Here is an 18,177-nt window from a genome sequence, read left to right on the forward strand (position 1 = left end):
ATATTGTCATAAAATCCTATCAAAATTCTAAATAATGATCAAAAATATTATTGAACAAAAATATTTTACAATGATTTTCCTGAAAAAAAAAAAAAAAAAAAAGTTACATTTCAAAGCTTTTAAAGTAAGAGTTTAAATTAAGCCAGGAGTAGGCTTAATCTAGAATAGTTAATCATGGTTTAAAAAAAAATGGCTTTCTGAAACACAGGTTAAGTACTGATTACTAACTCCTGGACTATGGAGTTCTGAACTAAAATAAACTAGATTAATTTAAAGCCAGCTGTTGTTATCAGTTTAGCAACATGTATCTCCCTCCAGGCATACACAAGCACAAGTGGTTTCCATACTACTGGCTTATTGATGGCTTTTCCCCCAAATCCACCGTGAAAACTAAGCAATGAAATACAAAACCACATTAACTTAATACAAAACATATGTAAACAAATAAACTTTAGAAACTTCAAACACAAAATACAAACATAAAGCAAATATAAAGTGAAATACCTCGTTGGCTGCATGCTATATGAAATTGTTTTGAATACTCAGGAACGGAGAAGCTTACATACAACCATTGACCGATATTTCAAAATAAAAATCCCAAACCAAATAACAAAAAATAAATTTACTAATAATAAAAATAACTTATTTTCTTCATAACCAAAATAATCTTAGAAAAAAAGTGAATTTATATGCATAATATACAATATAACAGCAAACAGTTACACTCCCACCAAATCACTCAACCTCAATATGAGATTTTTCCATTGGCAATATAGTTACTGATTTACACTTTTACACTCCAACCTTTCAACAAAAACATTTCCATTATTAACCAATTGAACTTGAACCTCTTGACCTACTTCAACCAGAACAACAACCTTATGTATAGGTCTTTCAAGAAACAGAGTTTTAGTTATAGGTTTCACTTTTTTGTTAAATGTGGCGTCACTAACCATCAATTTTAGTTTTCTGACCCTACCATCTGACTCTGGGTAGACTTCTATGACTCTGGCCAACTTCCATTCGTTACGTGGTGCCAGATCGTCTTGTAGAAGGACAATGTCATTGACTTTCAAATCCCTTCTGTTTTTGTGCCACTTCTGTCTTGGCTGCAAGTTTAGATATTCCTTTGCCAAATACTGTACTCTGTGCCACCTCTTTCGATGATACAGATCTTGTAAATTGACCAGATGGAGGTAGAATGATTGTAGACTTCATCGTATGAATGTGGTTCGGAGTTAAAGGTTCAGGTCCGGATTGGTCATCCAAATGTTCAGTGGTGAGTGGTCTGCTGTTAACAATGGTCATAACCTCATACAGAAATGTCCTTAAAGAAGTACTATTGAGCCTTTGTGCTGAATGGTTGAGAATAGCTGTAAGAACACTTCTTAAGGTTCTTATTTGCCTCTCCCAGATGCCTCCCATATGACTTGCTGCTGGAGGGTTCATAAGAATTTCACATCATAGAGACTCTTTCTTGATCCATTCCTCTCATGAGTTCTGCAAACCCTCTCCTTGCTCCAGCGAAATTGCTTCCTTGGTTACATTTGAACTGACGAACATAACTTGCCGATTTAGGAGGAAATCTTAAAAATAATGGGCGTGCCAGTTTAGGACTCGTAAGTTTTTGCTCTAAGAGTGTTTCACAAAGCGTTTTAGCGCTAAAACTAGCTCCTAAATCTGTGCAACGCAAAGGCTGATTTATACTCGACGCGTCCGCAAGTTCGCTTGGGTTTGTGAAATGAACCATTTCGCGTGGCGGTGTGCACCTTGAGTGAACTGTTTGCGTGTCACAGCATTGATCACCAACAATTTTAAAGCTGTTTTGGCTGAACATGTACGCCTGCCCTGCTGAAAAAAACAGCTTAAACCAGCTTAAGCTGGTCAAGCTGGTTTAAGCTGGTCTCCCAGCCTCGTCATAGCTGGTTTATCAAGCTGGTTTTAGAGAGGTTTTGACCACTTTTTTTTAGCTGGTCAAGCTGGTCAAGCTGGTTTTAGCTGGTCAGCCTAGTTGGTCTTAGCTGGTTTTAGCTGGTCAGCCAGGCTGGTCTTAGCTGGTTTAAGATGGTCTTAGCTGGTCAGCCAGGCTGGTCTTAGCTGGTTTTAGCTGGTCAGGCTGGTCTTAGCTGGTTTAAGCTGGTCAGGCTGGTCTTAGCTGGTTTTAGCTGGTCAGCCAGGCTGGTCTTAGCTGGTCAGGCTGGTCTTAGCTGGTTTTAACTGGTAAACTAGGCTGGTCTTAGCTGGTTTAAACTGGTCAGGCTGGTCTTAGCTGGTCAAAATGTCTGTTCGATCAATTGATTGATTGATTGATTACATAGTGTCTGCCCCAATTTTCCTGTCAAGGGGTGTTGCGACAAATATAAATAATTCCAAGTTTATTTTTAATAATCTGCAGGACCACAAGGAACCATTAAAACAATTTTTATTTGAACTTACAGCCCCTTTTAAAAAATTATATTCTAACGAATATTTACAAAATAATTGGTGTCGTGATTTAGCTCAAAGGGAAATGTGTATAAATAATTACAATTAATTATGATTAATTACAATTATTTATATCAACTGCCAGTAGTAACTGTAGCAGAATTAATTTTTCCATCAACTAATCTGTTCGCCTAGTGAACATTCAGTATAATTTTTATATCAACTCTAAGAAATTATATTTTCTTGGCCACAGAAAATAACTTTCTTAAAGTACCATTGCATTAGAGCAGGTAGCTCGAATTGGAATCGTAAAGGGACATTAATTTGCAAGGCAGAATCAGAATCAACACTAACATTATTTTGTGCACAATAGTTTATTAACGAAGGACTAACACATAACTAATCTAAACAAACAAACATGAAATCACTCATACATGGGGGAAGGGTCAGTGAGAAGCAGTTAGAGAGAGACAAGGAAATGAAGCTATGAAAAGTGTCAGTTAGCCACCTGAGTGAAACCATCAGTGCTGTCTACAGCTTATACTAAACCTCTGTTTTGTTTAGTTAAATGTACGATACTTGCATTGCCTTGGTTGTTAAACAAGTGTCCGAATACAGTCTCAGGTGAAAGTCTTGATGGTTGGAGCAGTGGTGGTTTTGGAATCGTGATCACGTTCTTCTGGGTTCGAAGAGTGATGAACTCCAAAGATGTTCTGACTCGATGGTGACTGGGAGTTTCTTCCCATGTGAAAAGTGAAGAAGAACCAAGAGCTGAGAGGGACCCAGCTGAAGTCCTGTGATCTTTGGGGAATGGAAAGACAAGGCTGCAAGGCCTGGCGCGTGCTTAGGGAAGTCCTGAAGCGTTCTAGCTCATCTTCTTAGGTTCTAAAAGAACCACTGACTGACTGAAGCGAGTCATGAAGATAAATTCCAGGGTTGAGTGGAAATGTCTAGCTCTTTGTGGTCGTGAGTCACAGCTCTGTGTGTTGGGGTCTGTCGGGCCCGCTGGGCATGCCCTGTGCCGGCTCAGGCTCCCTGTGGGTTCCTCCACACGGGCAGCAATCGGGGAGAAGAAGAGAGTGAAGAGAGAGGGAGAGGGGGAGGCGATCAATCGTTTGATGCCTTTAAGCTCTCTGGAGGCTGAGCCTCCAGGAGCTCCACGAACCAATGGTAACTTTCACCTTTGGAGGGAAAGTTAACACTCTTTGTCCGTGAGTATGGTATTTTGCATATGTAATTCCACTGGGTGCTGATGCAAAAACTACTAAGGTTTCTTAAAACACTAATATGTTGCATAGGTATCAACATCTAATTTACACCATCTTTTAGATCATCAAAATACGAATTCAAAGAGACCAAGCATGGCATAGGTGGGTTATACGACTAGTCATCTATCATAATGCATGCATAAAACAGTAGAAAGACAAATACAAATACAACCGACAAAATTAAAATACAATGCAGTAATACTGTACACAATGACCTGGGCTATGTGTGATAGGAAGGTCAAAGAAAGGTTTGTCTGTGAATGAATAGGAAAGAGTCTATTTCTGTAGGCATTGTGCCTTTCCTATGGGCAAATGTAGCATAGGCAGATATGTATTCCTCTGGGCAATAAAACCTCTTATCAGATAGTCGTCCTGGCAACTGAGCCCTTTTGGGGTGTTAGTTGCTTTGGGGGGTTGTCTCCAGAGCTCCAGCATATAGCTGGCTTGTTGGATTTAAATACTATTTGTTAAATGTAACAATTAATGTATGTCTGATTGGTCCAGATGCTACACTGAAATGATTACAATTCTAAAACTATATTAACAATTAATGGTGAAGAAGAACAATAACAGAATTCTAAACATATTATGCATTTTCATTTTTCTTTTCTTTTTTATTATATCTTGTATTTTTTGGGATATGTAATGCCCCCAATCTTGTAGTCACAGATTCATGCATTCGTTGTACTATGTAAAAAGGACATTTTATATCTGAGAAACTGTCACACCCCTGGACTTTGAGTTGGTTTCTCCCATCCATTTCCCCCCCCCCTGCTGTTCTGTGTTCTTGGTTTATCCCTAATTGCCTGCACCTGAGCTTGTAATCACTATGTCTATTTATTGTGTGTGTTCACCATTTAGTCTTGTTGAACCTTAATGTTGCTACCCCGTGTTCCTGTGTTTACCCTGCTTCCTTGGATTATTAAAGACTTTCACGTTTTACTTCGTCGTTGTATGTTTGTTTTGTGTAAGCGTGACAGAAGGTTCGACCGATACAGTTTTTTTTGCGTGTGTTCCCCGTTTTGTTTGTCGTGTTTTTTCAGTCTTTTGTTTCCGTCGTGTTTACACCAGTTCACTCCATCATGAAACTCGCTTCCATCAACGTCCCCCCAAGGAGGAGAGATGCCATTCTGGAAGGAAGGACCATCTATATCTTCCAGGATGGCAGGGATCTTGAGGACTATGTGGAGGAGTTTATTAGCATTTGCCATCTTGCTAGCTGCGATGACGTCTGCCTTATGGAGGGATTTTGGTGTGGACTGGATGATGACCTCCGCTTCGTCATGCCCCAAGGTGAACCATGCTGGACCCTAACGCGATATATTAACATCTTACTGAGTGCTTGGGGTTCAGAACTCTGTCTGGACGAAGCGGAGGAGGATTACGACCCTATCCAGTCACATTACGCAGACGTCTCGCAGCACGACCCGGAACCCAGCCAATCACCACCCCGACCCGCGGAGTACCAGCCAGAGCCCACCGATGACGGAGGGCTACAGCCCGCCGCGACCAGCGTGCCATCGCTAAAAGGAGCGACAGAGCAGCTGATCACCATGGAGCCAGAGTTGCACGAGCCGTCAGATCAGGTGCGTGAGCCGGCCACAATGACCACGACGGTGGAGGGAGCAGTGGAAAATGACAGTGCTGTGGACAGCACTACCCACTGCACCACCGCTGAGGGTGAGCGGAATGGGGTTTTGGGACGTTGCTCGAAGAACGACTTACTTGAATATAATTCTGAGGATGTGAATACTGGATCTGTTGTAATCTCCGAACTATCCACCGGCTCTAATTTCCCACCCACCCTCCCTCAGTTTCCTCAGTTAAATAACCATAAGGTTTCAGCCATGCCACCAATGCTACCTGTCAGTCCCTCTGCTCACCCTCAGCTCAACATCTGTGCGGTGGGTTCGCCGCAGGCCTGCCAGTCACCATCGGCGTCATGGCTGGAGGATCCGTCATCTCCGCCTTCAGCCTCTGAGTCCTGGACTCCACCTCGGTCCTCCAAACCTGCGGCTCCACCCCGTCTCTCAGCTCCCTCGCCTCCACCGTCGCCCGTCGGTCCACCAGTTCCACCGGGCTCCATCGTCCCTCCGGCTCCGCCCTGGTCAGTCGTCGCCCCACCTTCGCCTCTGGACTCCACTCCTCCGGCTGCGCCTCGTCGCTCCGTCCCTCCGGCTCTGTGGACCTCCTCCCTCCCGCGGGCACAGCCTCGGTCCTCTGTCGCTCCGGCTCCGCTGTGGCCCTCCGGAACTCCGCCTCCGCCTCGGTCGCCAGAGCCTTGGGCTCCGCCTTGGCCCTCCGGATCCTTGGTGTCGCCCTGGATCATCGGCTCTCCGTCTCCGCCTCGGGCTCTACCACCACCTGCTCCACCTCCGTCGGTCGGCCCCCTGGAGTCGTCAGCCTGTTCTCCACCATGGCTCCTTCCTCCATCGGCTCCACCGTGGGTTTCCATCTTGGCTGCGGTCTGGGTCTCTCCTGGTTCCTCCTCCTTCGGATCCCTCCTATCTCCTCTTTGGCTCCTCCCTCCGTCATCACCCCCATGGACTACTCCGTCACATCTCTGGAATTCATCCTTTGTCCTCCTCCCGGGAGTCCGTCCTCCTCCAAAACCTCCTCCTAAAACTGGGTATTTTCTGTTCTCTTGTTTGTCGGCGCGAGGACGCGCCTTTCCGGGAGGGGGAGGTAATGTCACACCCCTGGACTTTGAGTTGGTTTCTCCCATCCATTTCCCCCCCCTGCTGTTCTGTGTTCTTGGTTTATCCCTAATTGCCTGCACCTGAGCTTGTAATCACTATGTCTATTTATTGTGTGTGTTCACCATTTAGTCTTGTCGAACCTTAATGTTGCTACCCCGTGTTCCTGTGTTTACCCTGCTTCCTTGGATTATTAAAGACTTTCACGTTTTACTCACGTTTTACGTCGTTGTTCGTTTGTTTTGTGTAAGCGTGACAGAAACAAATTATCCTTCAGCACCTTATAAAACTCTATTTGGGAACAGAGTATTGATAATAAACATGATCTAGACATTTTTAGACTCGTAGCATTCATCATGTTACAGTGTACACTCATATTACTTTTATATCGTATTTTGTTTTATATTATATAGTACTTCATCGCATCGTAAGAAATTTAGATACAATGAACTACCTATCATGTTTAAGCTTATGTCAAAATAACACGTTAATTAATGCAAAAAGAGCATCACTTACTCATCAGTCCGATCTCTTCCTCTAGATCAGCCGTGCGTCGCGTTGTGTTCTTCATCTGAGGTGAATTCTGTGTTATTCCTCTCAGCGCGTCTTCTTTTTTCTGAAGGTAAATTCTGTTATCTCTCAGTGCGTCTTCTTCCAGAAACGAACAGTAGCTGAGATAAACTTCAGTCGTCAAGCTTTGTTTATGATGATGTGGGCGCTAACATGCTGCGCCTTGCACATGGCTATTTATCATATCAAAAGCAAAAGCAGCTCTTGGGCGTGATCGCATTAAGAATAATTAGCTCTGAGGGAAAAACTGTGCATCACGTTGGTTTCACACGGATTACTTTACCACAGAATATTTGTTTTTGATAAGACTTGATTTATTTAAAAGTAGAGATATCAAGCTTTCTATAGATATATCTCTCCTGTCGGTGTGCCCAGTATTCACTGAGTTTAGGTTCATTTTATTGACGCATTTCTAAAAGCCGTTCGCGGAGACAGTGAAAACTGAGAAAGCACCCTGTTTATTTTCTTTAATTTAAAGAAGCACACAGTTCAGTTTTTATTGTGAGTGTGCACAAATGTATACATTTAATGGTTTCTAATGATGTATAACACTTATTTGTGTGACCAAAATCGAGTATTTTTAGTGTCTTTTGCACTGATCTTAAAAAACGTGAGCTGATCACGCCGGCGTGACCGTCGACCCCAGGGAGTTAAAGCAGACAAAAGCAGATGGCTATACTTTATACTATAATTTATTTGTGAAACCACTTTTTGTTTTAGACTCTTCTCAGATATATTATCATTAACAATTAGAATAATTTAAGCTGTATCATCTAGCCTACCTGATTATGATACTAAACTTACCTTGAATTGAACAAATCTTTAGCCAATTATGTAGGAACTACTGTGATTTCTGCACCTGTATCAAGCAAAAAGTCAATCGCTTTCTCTTGTATGCTACCTTTCACAAAAATTATTTTGTCATTGTGATGTATTACAGGGGAAAGGTAGCTACTCACAGCCCCAACAGTTTTTTCCTGCTCTTTTTGTGCTCTTAGAAGAGCCTGAGTGAGCTGTCCTAACGTTTCACTGGTCACTAGCGGAACTACTTCAGTGTTGTAGGCGGGCTGAGAAGGAGCAGAATTATGCATAACATTTCTTCTATTATCTTGCAACTTCTTCCTACACTCTTTCTCCCAATGTCCTAATTTTCTACAATAATTGCATTTCCCTTCTTTTTTAGATCATCTCTTGTCTTGATTTGTTGAGCTAAACGTAGCTGCTGCTACTCTCACTTTTGCGTCATCTCTTTCCCAAGTAACTAACGTGTCTAGGTTACTTCTGAAAGTTTTGTTAGACCAAGTTAGATCTAGGAATGGCAAGGCTTTTCTGTACTCAGCTACAAGGCTATCTGCCCAGATGGGGACTAGGGGTCCCTTGTCATCTAGCACACTTTCAGGATCATCAACTATTCCACTGTAAGTTACAGCTGACTGGCAAAACTTTTCAGTGTATTCACTCACAGTTTCCTCTTTCCTTTGTACACAGTTAGTGATTCTGGAACAGTCTATTTTGGGTCCCATAATATTCTTTAGAATTTTCAAAACACTTTCTCTCAAATCGCCTTTACTGGCATGTTGTAGTTCAGAAGTAACAGCAGACTCAAAACTGTTGAATTCAGATTCAGTTAGAATTTGTGACATCAGCTGTGTGACTTCTGCTAACGACATGTCGTATAGACGCATTTTGCTAATCAATGCTCTTCTAAATTCAGAAAAATTTGTGCGTGCTGAGAGTAAGCTCTGTGACAATCTCTCTATATCTTTAGGTCCTAGCATTTTTGCAATTGCTTGAACCTGGACAACAGAAGAGCTGGGAGGAACACTTTCAATTCCCTCTATTCCCTGAGATCTTCTCCTAGCACCACATACCTTCACTAAATCTACAGGCACATCAGTTACTGATTGGATGGCTACATCTGTTTCAAAGAAAGCTTGTAAGTCAGGATAAATGTTATCAGGCTGACTAACTTCCATATCAGTTTTTTCTAAAGCTTTGTTGCGGTTCAATTTTTTAGTCAAAGCGGATATTCTAGCCTGGAGCTCTTTGTTCTGTTCCTCTAGCTCTGAGTTACGCTGAGACTGTTGTGTAGCTAGCGCTAAACCAAATTCTCTGTGGCAGCAGATAATGCCTTTCACATTGTTCTTACGAATATATGCTCCAAGTACTTGTTTACACTCATCTACAGACCAAGTCTGGATGGATCTCATATTTCTTAGTTAATTCTTGTCTAACGTTTTCAGTTACTATTAGGTTCATTTGCACTCCTAACAGTGATTTGAATTCGCTATCTGACCACAAAGGAGTTGCGAGACCACCTCTTTCAGTTGTGGGGATCAGCCTAGCGTTCTTTCTAACCGTTTTGTGAGTTTCTTTGTTACCACACAATCACAACACTAAAACTTCTCTGATCAACAGAGGGTACACTTATTAACACAGATCAACTATTGTTAACCATTCCTGAATTAACAGAAGACAACACAACTACTAGCACATGCTAATCTTCTCTGCCTAAACAGAATGTAACAGATATTAGCACTTTACGCTAATCTTCTCTCCCTGAAGAGAGGATAAACAATTCTTCTCTGTCGAAACAAAGGATAACAAATTTTAGCACTTAATGCTAAACTTCCCTGCCTGAAACAGAGGATAACAGATATTAGCACGTAATGCTAATCATCCCTGCCCTGAAACAGAGGATAAACAATTTTAGCACATAATGCTAAACTTCCCTGCTTTGAAACGGAGGATAAACAATTTTAGCATGTAATGCTAAACTGAAACAGAGGATCACTAGTCTGTTAACCAAACCCTGCAGCTGTTTGTTAACACTTCTCTGACGGTGCAGAGGGTAACCACATGTACTGGCTTCTAATGGTTCTTTTGGATAGAGTGGCACTCACCAACCCTTGGTACAGAAAAATTCAGTCAGGAACAAAGTCAGATCTTTGTGGAGCTTGAAGTTTCAATCTGGATTCAGGTGAGGAGCTCTATCCGGGCCACGGCACCAAAACTGTTGTACATTTTTTTCTTAGAGACCAGGAGACGTTTTGGATATCTTGAAGCAGAAGTTTCTCTTTATTCAGATACTCGCTGCATGGCGCTGCAGTCATCAAAAAGTCGTCTGACAAAATCTCAGCACAGCAGAGTATATAGGTTTCGAGAGGGAGGAGTACACAGAGGTGGAATCAATCTAAACAAAGCATGCAAATGCAGTACAGGAAATCAGCCCAGTAAAAGATTTTTCTCAGCCTTGATCTATTTAGCATACAAGTGTCATTCAAATGCAAAGGTGCTAAACAAAAGGCACAGTTGTACCTTGAGCTTAGAATTCACACTTAACTTGGAAAAACTTCCAGATGTTCAGGAACAGCATAAAGACAAAAGGTTACTGTCTCAGGGCCTGGGCTGTCTGCTCTTAGAATGTAAAAAATGTAAATCACAATATACATAACCTTTTATAAATTTGTTATCCAACACAGAGTCACAGCTGTCGTTCCTGAGTCAAGTCAAGTCACAGTCGATCGTCACAAGCCAAGTCAAGTCACTGCTGATCTCCATGAGTCAAGTCAACTCACAGTCGATCTTCACAAGCCAAGTCAAGTCACAGCTGCTCTTCTTGAGTTAAGTCAAGTTACTGCTGTTGTCCCTGAGTCAAGTCATGCCTCGGCTGGTCGCCCAGTGCCTCGTCACGTCTCATCTGACCTCCCAGAGCCTTGTCACATCATGACTGCCAGTGTGATGGCGGTCACCATTCTGAATGTGTGGGCCGCACACTACACTCCAGAGGTCTCGTCTGTTCACAAGTCTGCTCCAGAGGTCTCGTCTGTTTATAAATCTGCTCCAGAGGTCTCATCAGTTTACAAGTCTGCTCCAGAGGCCTCGTCTGACTGTGAGTCTTCGCCAGTGCCTCCGGAGGTGGCAGTGCTGGTTGCAGATCCTCCTAAAGGGGCAGCGGATACCACCACCGAGACTCCAGAGGCGGTGGCTTTCGCTGCAGAGCCTCTGGAGGTGGCAGTGCCAACTGCGGCTTCCTCAACGGCTTAGATGCCCACAGCAGTTTCCCCGGAGGTGGTGGCTGAGGCTGTGGAACCTCTTAAAATGGGGACGTCTGTCCTAGCTCCCTGCAAGGTGGTAGCGCCCAATCACCCTCACCTAGCCAGTGTACCCATGCCTGGTCCTGAACCGGCCACGGAGGCCGTTTATGAACTCTCACCCTGTCCTGTCCCAGCCATGTTTGGACTCTCTGCTCCCCCTATCACGGCCATGAAGGCCGCCAACGGACTCTTGGCCCCTCCTGTCATGGCCACGAAGGCTGCCAACAAATTCTCTGCCTGTCCTGTCATGGCCATAAAGGCCCCCAACGAACTCTCTGCCTCTCTCCTTGTTGTTCTGTCTGCTGTGTGTGTCCTCTCCCCATTAACAGTGTGTTAAAAAATTATTGCAGGGGAGCGCATTGCAGTGGAGTACTTGTTGGCCCAGTCCAATAGAGGTGACCAGTTGATTGCACACCAGAATGACATGCCTGAAGTCCCCCCAGAGGAGCCCGAAGATGATAGTGAAATTGACACAACTGTGTGCCATGCAGCTGACCTTAGAGCTGATGACTCTAACCCCCCAGCAGCTATTGTGGAGGTCCAGGTGACCAATCAGGTGGGTGACACTGGACCCAAATCCCCTGATGAGGAGGCCACTGAGGAAGAGGAGAATGACACTGCAAATTCTAGCACATCAGGCCAGGTAATGTTGCTATCCTGTACTATCTTTTATTAAAAAAAACATGTCTGGTGCAGTGCAAAACACCTATTGTCAACTGTTTGTAAAGTTGTACACTGCAAAATAATTACTACAACACCGTATACACTACCGTTCAAAAGTTTGGGGTCAGTAAGACTTGTAATAGTGTTTAAAGAAGTCTCTTATGCTCATCAAGGCTGCATTTATTTGATTAAAAATATAGAAAAAAAAACAGTAATATTGCAAAATGTTTTTACAATATAAAATAATGTTTTTTTTTTATTTTAACATACTTTAAAATAGAATTTATTCCTGTGGTGAAAAGCTGAATTTTTATCAGCTGTTACTCCAGTCTTAAGTGTCACATGATCTTCAGAAATCATTCTAATATGCAGATTTATTATTAGAATGATCAATGTTGGATAATATCAACAGTTGTGCTGACAAATATTTTTTGGAACCTGTAATTTTTTTTTTTTTCAGGATTCTTTCATGAATAACAAGTTTAAAAAGTACAGTGTTTATTCAAAATATAAATATTTTATAACAATGTAAATTTATTTATTATTAACTTTTAATAAACTTTTAATTATTAACTTAATACATCCTTGGTGAATAAAAGTATTAATTTCTTTAAAAAAAAATAAAAAAAGAAACAATAAAAATGTACTGATCCCAAACTTTTGAACCGTAGTGTATATATTTATTGGACTATTGGACTCATTTTTCAGGGTTCACAGTGTGATTCCAGAGGTGTCTTGGGCTGGGAGGCAGTTGATGCCCTGGCAGCCTACCTGGTTGGCCTAAACCGAACGATCACTGCCTTGTCAGCACAAGAGGAGGCCGACATAGTCCAGCTGTACATGGCTCTGCATGACATGGACAAGGTACCATCAAAATATAGCCAGAGGGTTAAGAAGAAGACTTTGCCAGGACCTTGGAGAGCATCCAGGAAGCGGAGTGGCTCTGCTCCAGGACAGCAGGCAGCAGAGAGGTAATTTGACTATTTGGATCTACACTAGTTTATAACCTAGTATACAGTCCAGATTATATCATCCTTCTTGTCCATAGACTCTTCATGACTCATGGGCAGGCGGCTCAGGACCCTGAAGTCCACAGGGTCTGTGAATGTGTTTGTCTACGGCTTTTGAAAGAGTTTCAGCAAGCACGGAACAGGCCCAAGGACACACAAGGGAAAACTCTGCCAATTCCACAATCTATTGTGGCGGTATACAGCCACTTAAAACAGCTGCTGGAGGACAGCAGAGCGGTTCTAGGACAGACTAACCTGGTTCTGGTCCCAATAAACACCACTACAGTCTCCTCATGGTGAGTCTTTTTTTTTTTTATGCAATACTTCTATACAATTAGAGTAGTATATCAAGACTGTACTTATAAAACCTTTCTTTACATGTTGTTTTTTTATTTTATTTTTTAATTATACTAAGTTAAGACAATGGGCTTTAATCCATTAAAATAAAGAATGTTTGTCTTGCAGGCTACTAAGAAGACAGAAACGTGTGGACAGGGACACGCTGCTACAGGGTACTGCACTGCCCAAACAAATATATTTGGCAAAGGAGTCACTTCCTGAAGTCCGCAAACTTCCAGCTGCTCCTGAACAGCATGGGCATGAGGCCATGGTATTTGAGGAGCCAGAAAATCAGGAGGGAGAGGCCTTCATTCGTAAGCGTATCTCCAACAGGTGCCCACTGCCCACCCCTCCTCCTGGATCTTACTCTGCACTTCCCATATACCCACCAGCACCACACTTTGCAATCCCCAATGGGCCCTACCCACCCTTTCCCAGCTACCCACCTTGTCTACCAGTGCCTCAGTCTACCCAGTTTCAGCCCCCTTCCCAATTCCAGCCCCCTTCCTTTCAGTTCCATCCCCCTCCCCAGTTCCATCCCCCTCCCCAGTTCCATCCCCCTCCCCAATTCCAGCCCCCTCCCCCTCCCCAATTCCAGCCCCCTCCCCAATTCCAGCCACCTGATAACCTGCCACCACAAACTTGTCCCTCTACTCAGCCCAGGCAGCGCACATGGAGAAGGCAGAAAGCTGCCCAAGAGGATGAGGAGCGAGTGGCTAGGGGTGAACCACCACGGAAACGACTAGCAAAGGATATATATCACTATATCTGTAAGCAGTGTGGGTTGGCAAAAAATAAGACAACTGGCCACACTCAGCTGAAGGGCCGGTGGTATTGTCCAGCCTCAGGCCTCTCTGTTGCACAGTGGAGAGAGAATGTACAGGGAGTTTTTTGATTTTTTTTTTTTTTTTTTTTTTTGGTTTATGTTTATAGTATAAGTATATTATATAATATGTATATAATTATATTATATTATTGTTGTTGTTTTTATATATACAGTTGTATATTATTCACTTTTTAATTTTGTTTACTGCTGTGAACATTTTGTACACAAATTCGAAAAGAATATGTTGTCTATAAGAACGTAATGGCATCTCTCATAATGGTATACATCTTTACAAAGTAAACAATGGTCTAAAAAACACTTAGCCTCTTCGCTAATTAGGACACAAAAAGCTGGTCAGCCAGGCTGGTCTTAGCTGGTCAAGCTGGTCTTAGCTGGTCAGCCAGGCTGGTTTTAGCTGGTTTTAGCTGGTTTAAGCTGGTCAGGCTGGTCTTAGCTGGTCAGAATGTTTGTTTGATGATTGATTGATAGTGTCTGCCCCAATTTTCCTGACAAATAATGCGACAAATAAGTAATATGTTTACTTTTAATAATCTGCAGGACCACAAGGAACCATTAAAACAATTTTTATTTGATCTTACAGCCCCTTCAATAACAAATATTTACAAAATATTTATAAAATAATTGGAATGATTACAACTCTAAAACTATATTAACAATTAATGGTGAAGATGAACAATAACAGAATTCTAAACATATTATGCATTTTCATTTTTCTTTTCTTTTTTATTATTTCTTGTATTTTTTGGGACATGTAATGCCCCACTTGTTTCTCCCTCTTCTCTCTCTCTCTCTCTCTCTCTCTCTTTCTCTTCTTTCAGGCTTCAGTCACTGAAACAGACTTAAAAAAGAAATAATTTAGATTATTAATTTTCAACAAGTAAAACTACTTAAAAAAACAAACTATAGTGTCATGTCTTTGTTGCACATTTTCCTTTTTTTCCAGACATGCTGTAGCCTGCAATAATTTAGAAACATGCCCCTGATAGTTGTTCCTTTTATTGCTAAAATAAAGATAAAATTGATATCTCCAAATGGAAGTGTGTGTGTGTGTGTGTATATATATATATATATATATATATATACACACACTTCCATTTGGTTTTTTCTGTAGGTGTTTAATTAATGTAGCTATTTTATTGATAAATAAGTATACATGGATGAATATGAATAGGAATATCTTAGCATGAACAATTTTTAGCTAAATGGACTATGGTTACAAGGGCTGCCTCCTGAGTTCTGATAATCAATTAACCATTAGTCTATCAAAATTTCATTAGATGCTAGAAAAAAAAATCCACAGGAAGTGGTGAAGTGTCACTGCCGTCGTTTGTGGGAATGAGGAGTAGGGACGAGGAGATAAGGAACATACAGTTTATTTAAATAATCCACACTAGGAACAGGAACAAACAGGAACAGCAGGGAATCCACACGCAAACATGACGTAAAAGACTTTAAATGACATGGAGACAATATAAGAACCGACAACCAAACGGGGAACAGAACCAAACTTAAATACACTGGCTAATCAGACGAGGACAGGTGAGAATGATTACACAATGACGTCATGATTGAAAATGGAACAGGAAAGACCAAATAAGGGCATACACAGGGAAAAACCACAGAAACAGTCCACAGGGGTGTGACATATGAACTTGAGGGGGTCAAAAAAAAAAAAAAAAACTCCATGCTTGCTTCACAGACATGAAAAATGTATCTATAGAAAGCGAAATGTCTACTTTTAAATAAGCCAGTTAAAATGGAAAACAAATATTTTCAGATTGTGTAATCCATTCAATCAAACGTGCACATCCACTGTAGAGATGACAAGTGTTATTGACTTTATCACTGCAGCCGAAAATACAGAAAACACATATTAATGAATTAAGGCAGTCTTCTTTGCTGTTTTCTTTACCTGACACATTCATAATCATTACTTCTGCCAGTGTTCTGTGGCAAGCTTTGTGTGCGCTTGAGTGCTGATGGGCTATAGGCAATTAAAGATTTGTTATTATAAATTATATAGTTTATTAATATGCAATTAGTCGACTAATCTCTTAAAAATAAATGACTACTAGTTGACCAGAAAATTTTAGTCATGTGCAGGCCAAATGGTTACATATACTGCATGCATGAATGAATAGAAAAATTAGATTACCTCTCAACAAATAGAAAACAGAAAATAGAAATCTTATCTAACAATATAAGTCTTTACTATCAATTTCAGTTTAACACATACTTGTTGAAAAAAAACCTTTTTTATCCATGAAAGTATCCTGAAAAAAGTATCATAGTGTCATGAATCTGGTCGGTGACCTGCGGTCCGCTCACCACCAGATGTTGCTCTCACCCTATCTTTACATACTGTTACCAACGTGGTCTCTGTGGCTCCCTCCGACCGCCGTCAGCGGGAACCATCACCGGACTTTTAACGCACTACATTACCCATCACCCCGTACCTGGGATCCTCACTTCCGGTTCCGGGTCCCTCGGTCACTCTCCCTCTGGCGGCCATTTATAGACCGCCAGGTTGGCGGGCTCCCTCGCGAAGTTTTGGTTAGCCTGTCTATCAATCCTGAGCGTTTTCCCTGTGTTTATTGCCTTATCGTTACCAACTGGACTGTTTATTCCTCGTTTATGATTCATTGCCGCCTGCCCCGACCTATTGCCTGGACTATTGCACAAGACTCCCTCGCGCCCCGCGGACGGAGGATTCGTTCATCTGCGGTTACGCGGTTGCGCGAACGCAGACACCAATATACTACTGCAGTTACCAAACATGAAAAATAAAAAGTGAAATAAATCACTTACCACAGTTGTGAATCGTACTTATTGCCACTCCCGAATGTCAACCGTTGAAGAAAATCCCGCCTCTGTAGATTTGAAATTTACAGCATTATGCTGTACTTTTGCGTCAAACCACCACGTGATCCACGTGATCAGATTATGCTTTAAGCATTTCTTGTTAAAGATATTTTTTTTTCTCCTAGTGTTTTGCAGGTGATTGTTATTTATTATATAAAGACTGTGTTTGTTTCATTTATATTTTGTGTAAAAGCCTATCTAATACCGAAACACTTCTCAAAAATAAAACAGCTGACTATATTTGGTCATACAACTATGGTGAATGTATTTCTTCAGACAATAATTTAATCTGATTTGAGTTCTATGCTGGTTTTTTGAGTGCTAGCTTGATTTTATGCTATACTTTATACTACAATTTATTTTAGACTCTTCTCAGATATATTATCATTAACAACTAGAATAATTTAAGATGTATCATCTAGCCTACCTGATTATGATACTAAACTTACCTTGAATTGAACCTTGTCAGTAAGTGAAACAAACGGATTAATTTGTAATTAGGTCAAATGGACACCACCTTGGTCAGGCTGGGAGACCAACTAAAACCAACTACTTCCAGCTAAAACCAGCCTGACCAGGCTGGGAGACCAGCTAAAACCAGCTACTTCCAGCTAAAACCAGCTTAGCCAGGCTGGGAGACCAGCTAAAACCAGCTACTTCCAGCTACTTCCATCTTAACCAGCTAAAACCACCCTGGCCAGGCTGGAAGACCAGCTAAAACCAGCTACTTCCAGCTAAAACCAGTTACTTCCAGCTAAAACCAGCCTGGCCAGGCTGGGAGACCAGCTAAAACCAGCTACTTCCAGCTTAACCAGCTAAAACCAGCTACTTCCAGCTTAACCAGCTAAAACCAGGCTGGCCAGGCTGGGAGACCAGCTAAAACCAGCTACTTCCAGCTACTTCCAGCTTAACCAGCTAAACCAGCCTGGCCAGGCTGGGAGACCAACTAAAACCAGCTACTTCCAGCTTAAACCAGCCTGGCCAAGCTGGGAGACCAGCTAAAACCAGCTACTTCATCTGTAACCAGCCAGACTGGGAGACCAGCTTGACCAGCTTGCCCAGGCTGGGAGACCAGCTTGACCAGCTTGGCCAGGCTGGGAGACCAGCTAAAACCAGCTACTTCCAGCCTAAACCAGTTAAAACCAGCCAACCAGCCTAAGCTGGTTTTAGTTTTTTTTTTTTTTTAGCAGGGATTGCATACCTGTTTATAATGATGCTGAGCACGGAACGTCTTCAGTGCTTTATTTCATATTCCGCTGTATGTCCTATTTTTATTAATAATTTGAGTGTATTTTACTATTCATATTTGTGTGTTTTTCAAAATAAATAAACAGAATTCATTTCGAATCTGTATTCATCATTCACAGCTGTTGGAACAGCCTTTACATTAGTTTGGGCAAA

The 18,177-nt window shown here is 41.8% G+C and overlaps 1 protein-coding gene across 1 annotated transcript in view; it reads left to right on the plus strand.

Annotated features, from left to right (window-relative positions):
- The first annotated feature begins 11,005 nt into the window (after positions 1-11,005).
- The window catches only part of LOC127180182 (uncharacterized), a 17,462-nt gene continuing 10,290 nt past the window's right edge, over positions 11,006-18,177 (plus strand). Inside the window, exons 1-5 of the mRNA XM_051134153.1 lie at positions 11,006-11,294; positions 11,406-11,698; positions 12,427-12,689; positions 12,767-13,024; positions 13,194-13,837. Of these exons, the coding sequence (XP_050990110.1) occupies positions 11,006-11,294; positions 11,406-11,698; positions 12,427-12,689; positions 12,767-13,024; positions 13,194-13,837 (1,747 nt within the window). The remainder of the gene's footprint in view (positions 11,295-11,405; positions 11,699-12,426; positions 12,690-12,766; positions 13,025-13,193; positions 13,838-18,177) is intronic.

The sequence above is a fragment of the Labeo rohita genome, chromosome 17 (assembly GCF_022985175.1).
Source record: "Labeo rohita strain BAU-BD-2019 chromosome 17, IGBB_LRoh.1.0, whole genome shotgun sequence".
Taxonomy (NCBI): domain Eukaryota; kingdom Metazoa; phylum Chordata; class Actinopteri; order Cypriniformes; family Cyprinidae; genus Labeo; species Labeo rohita.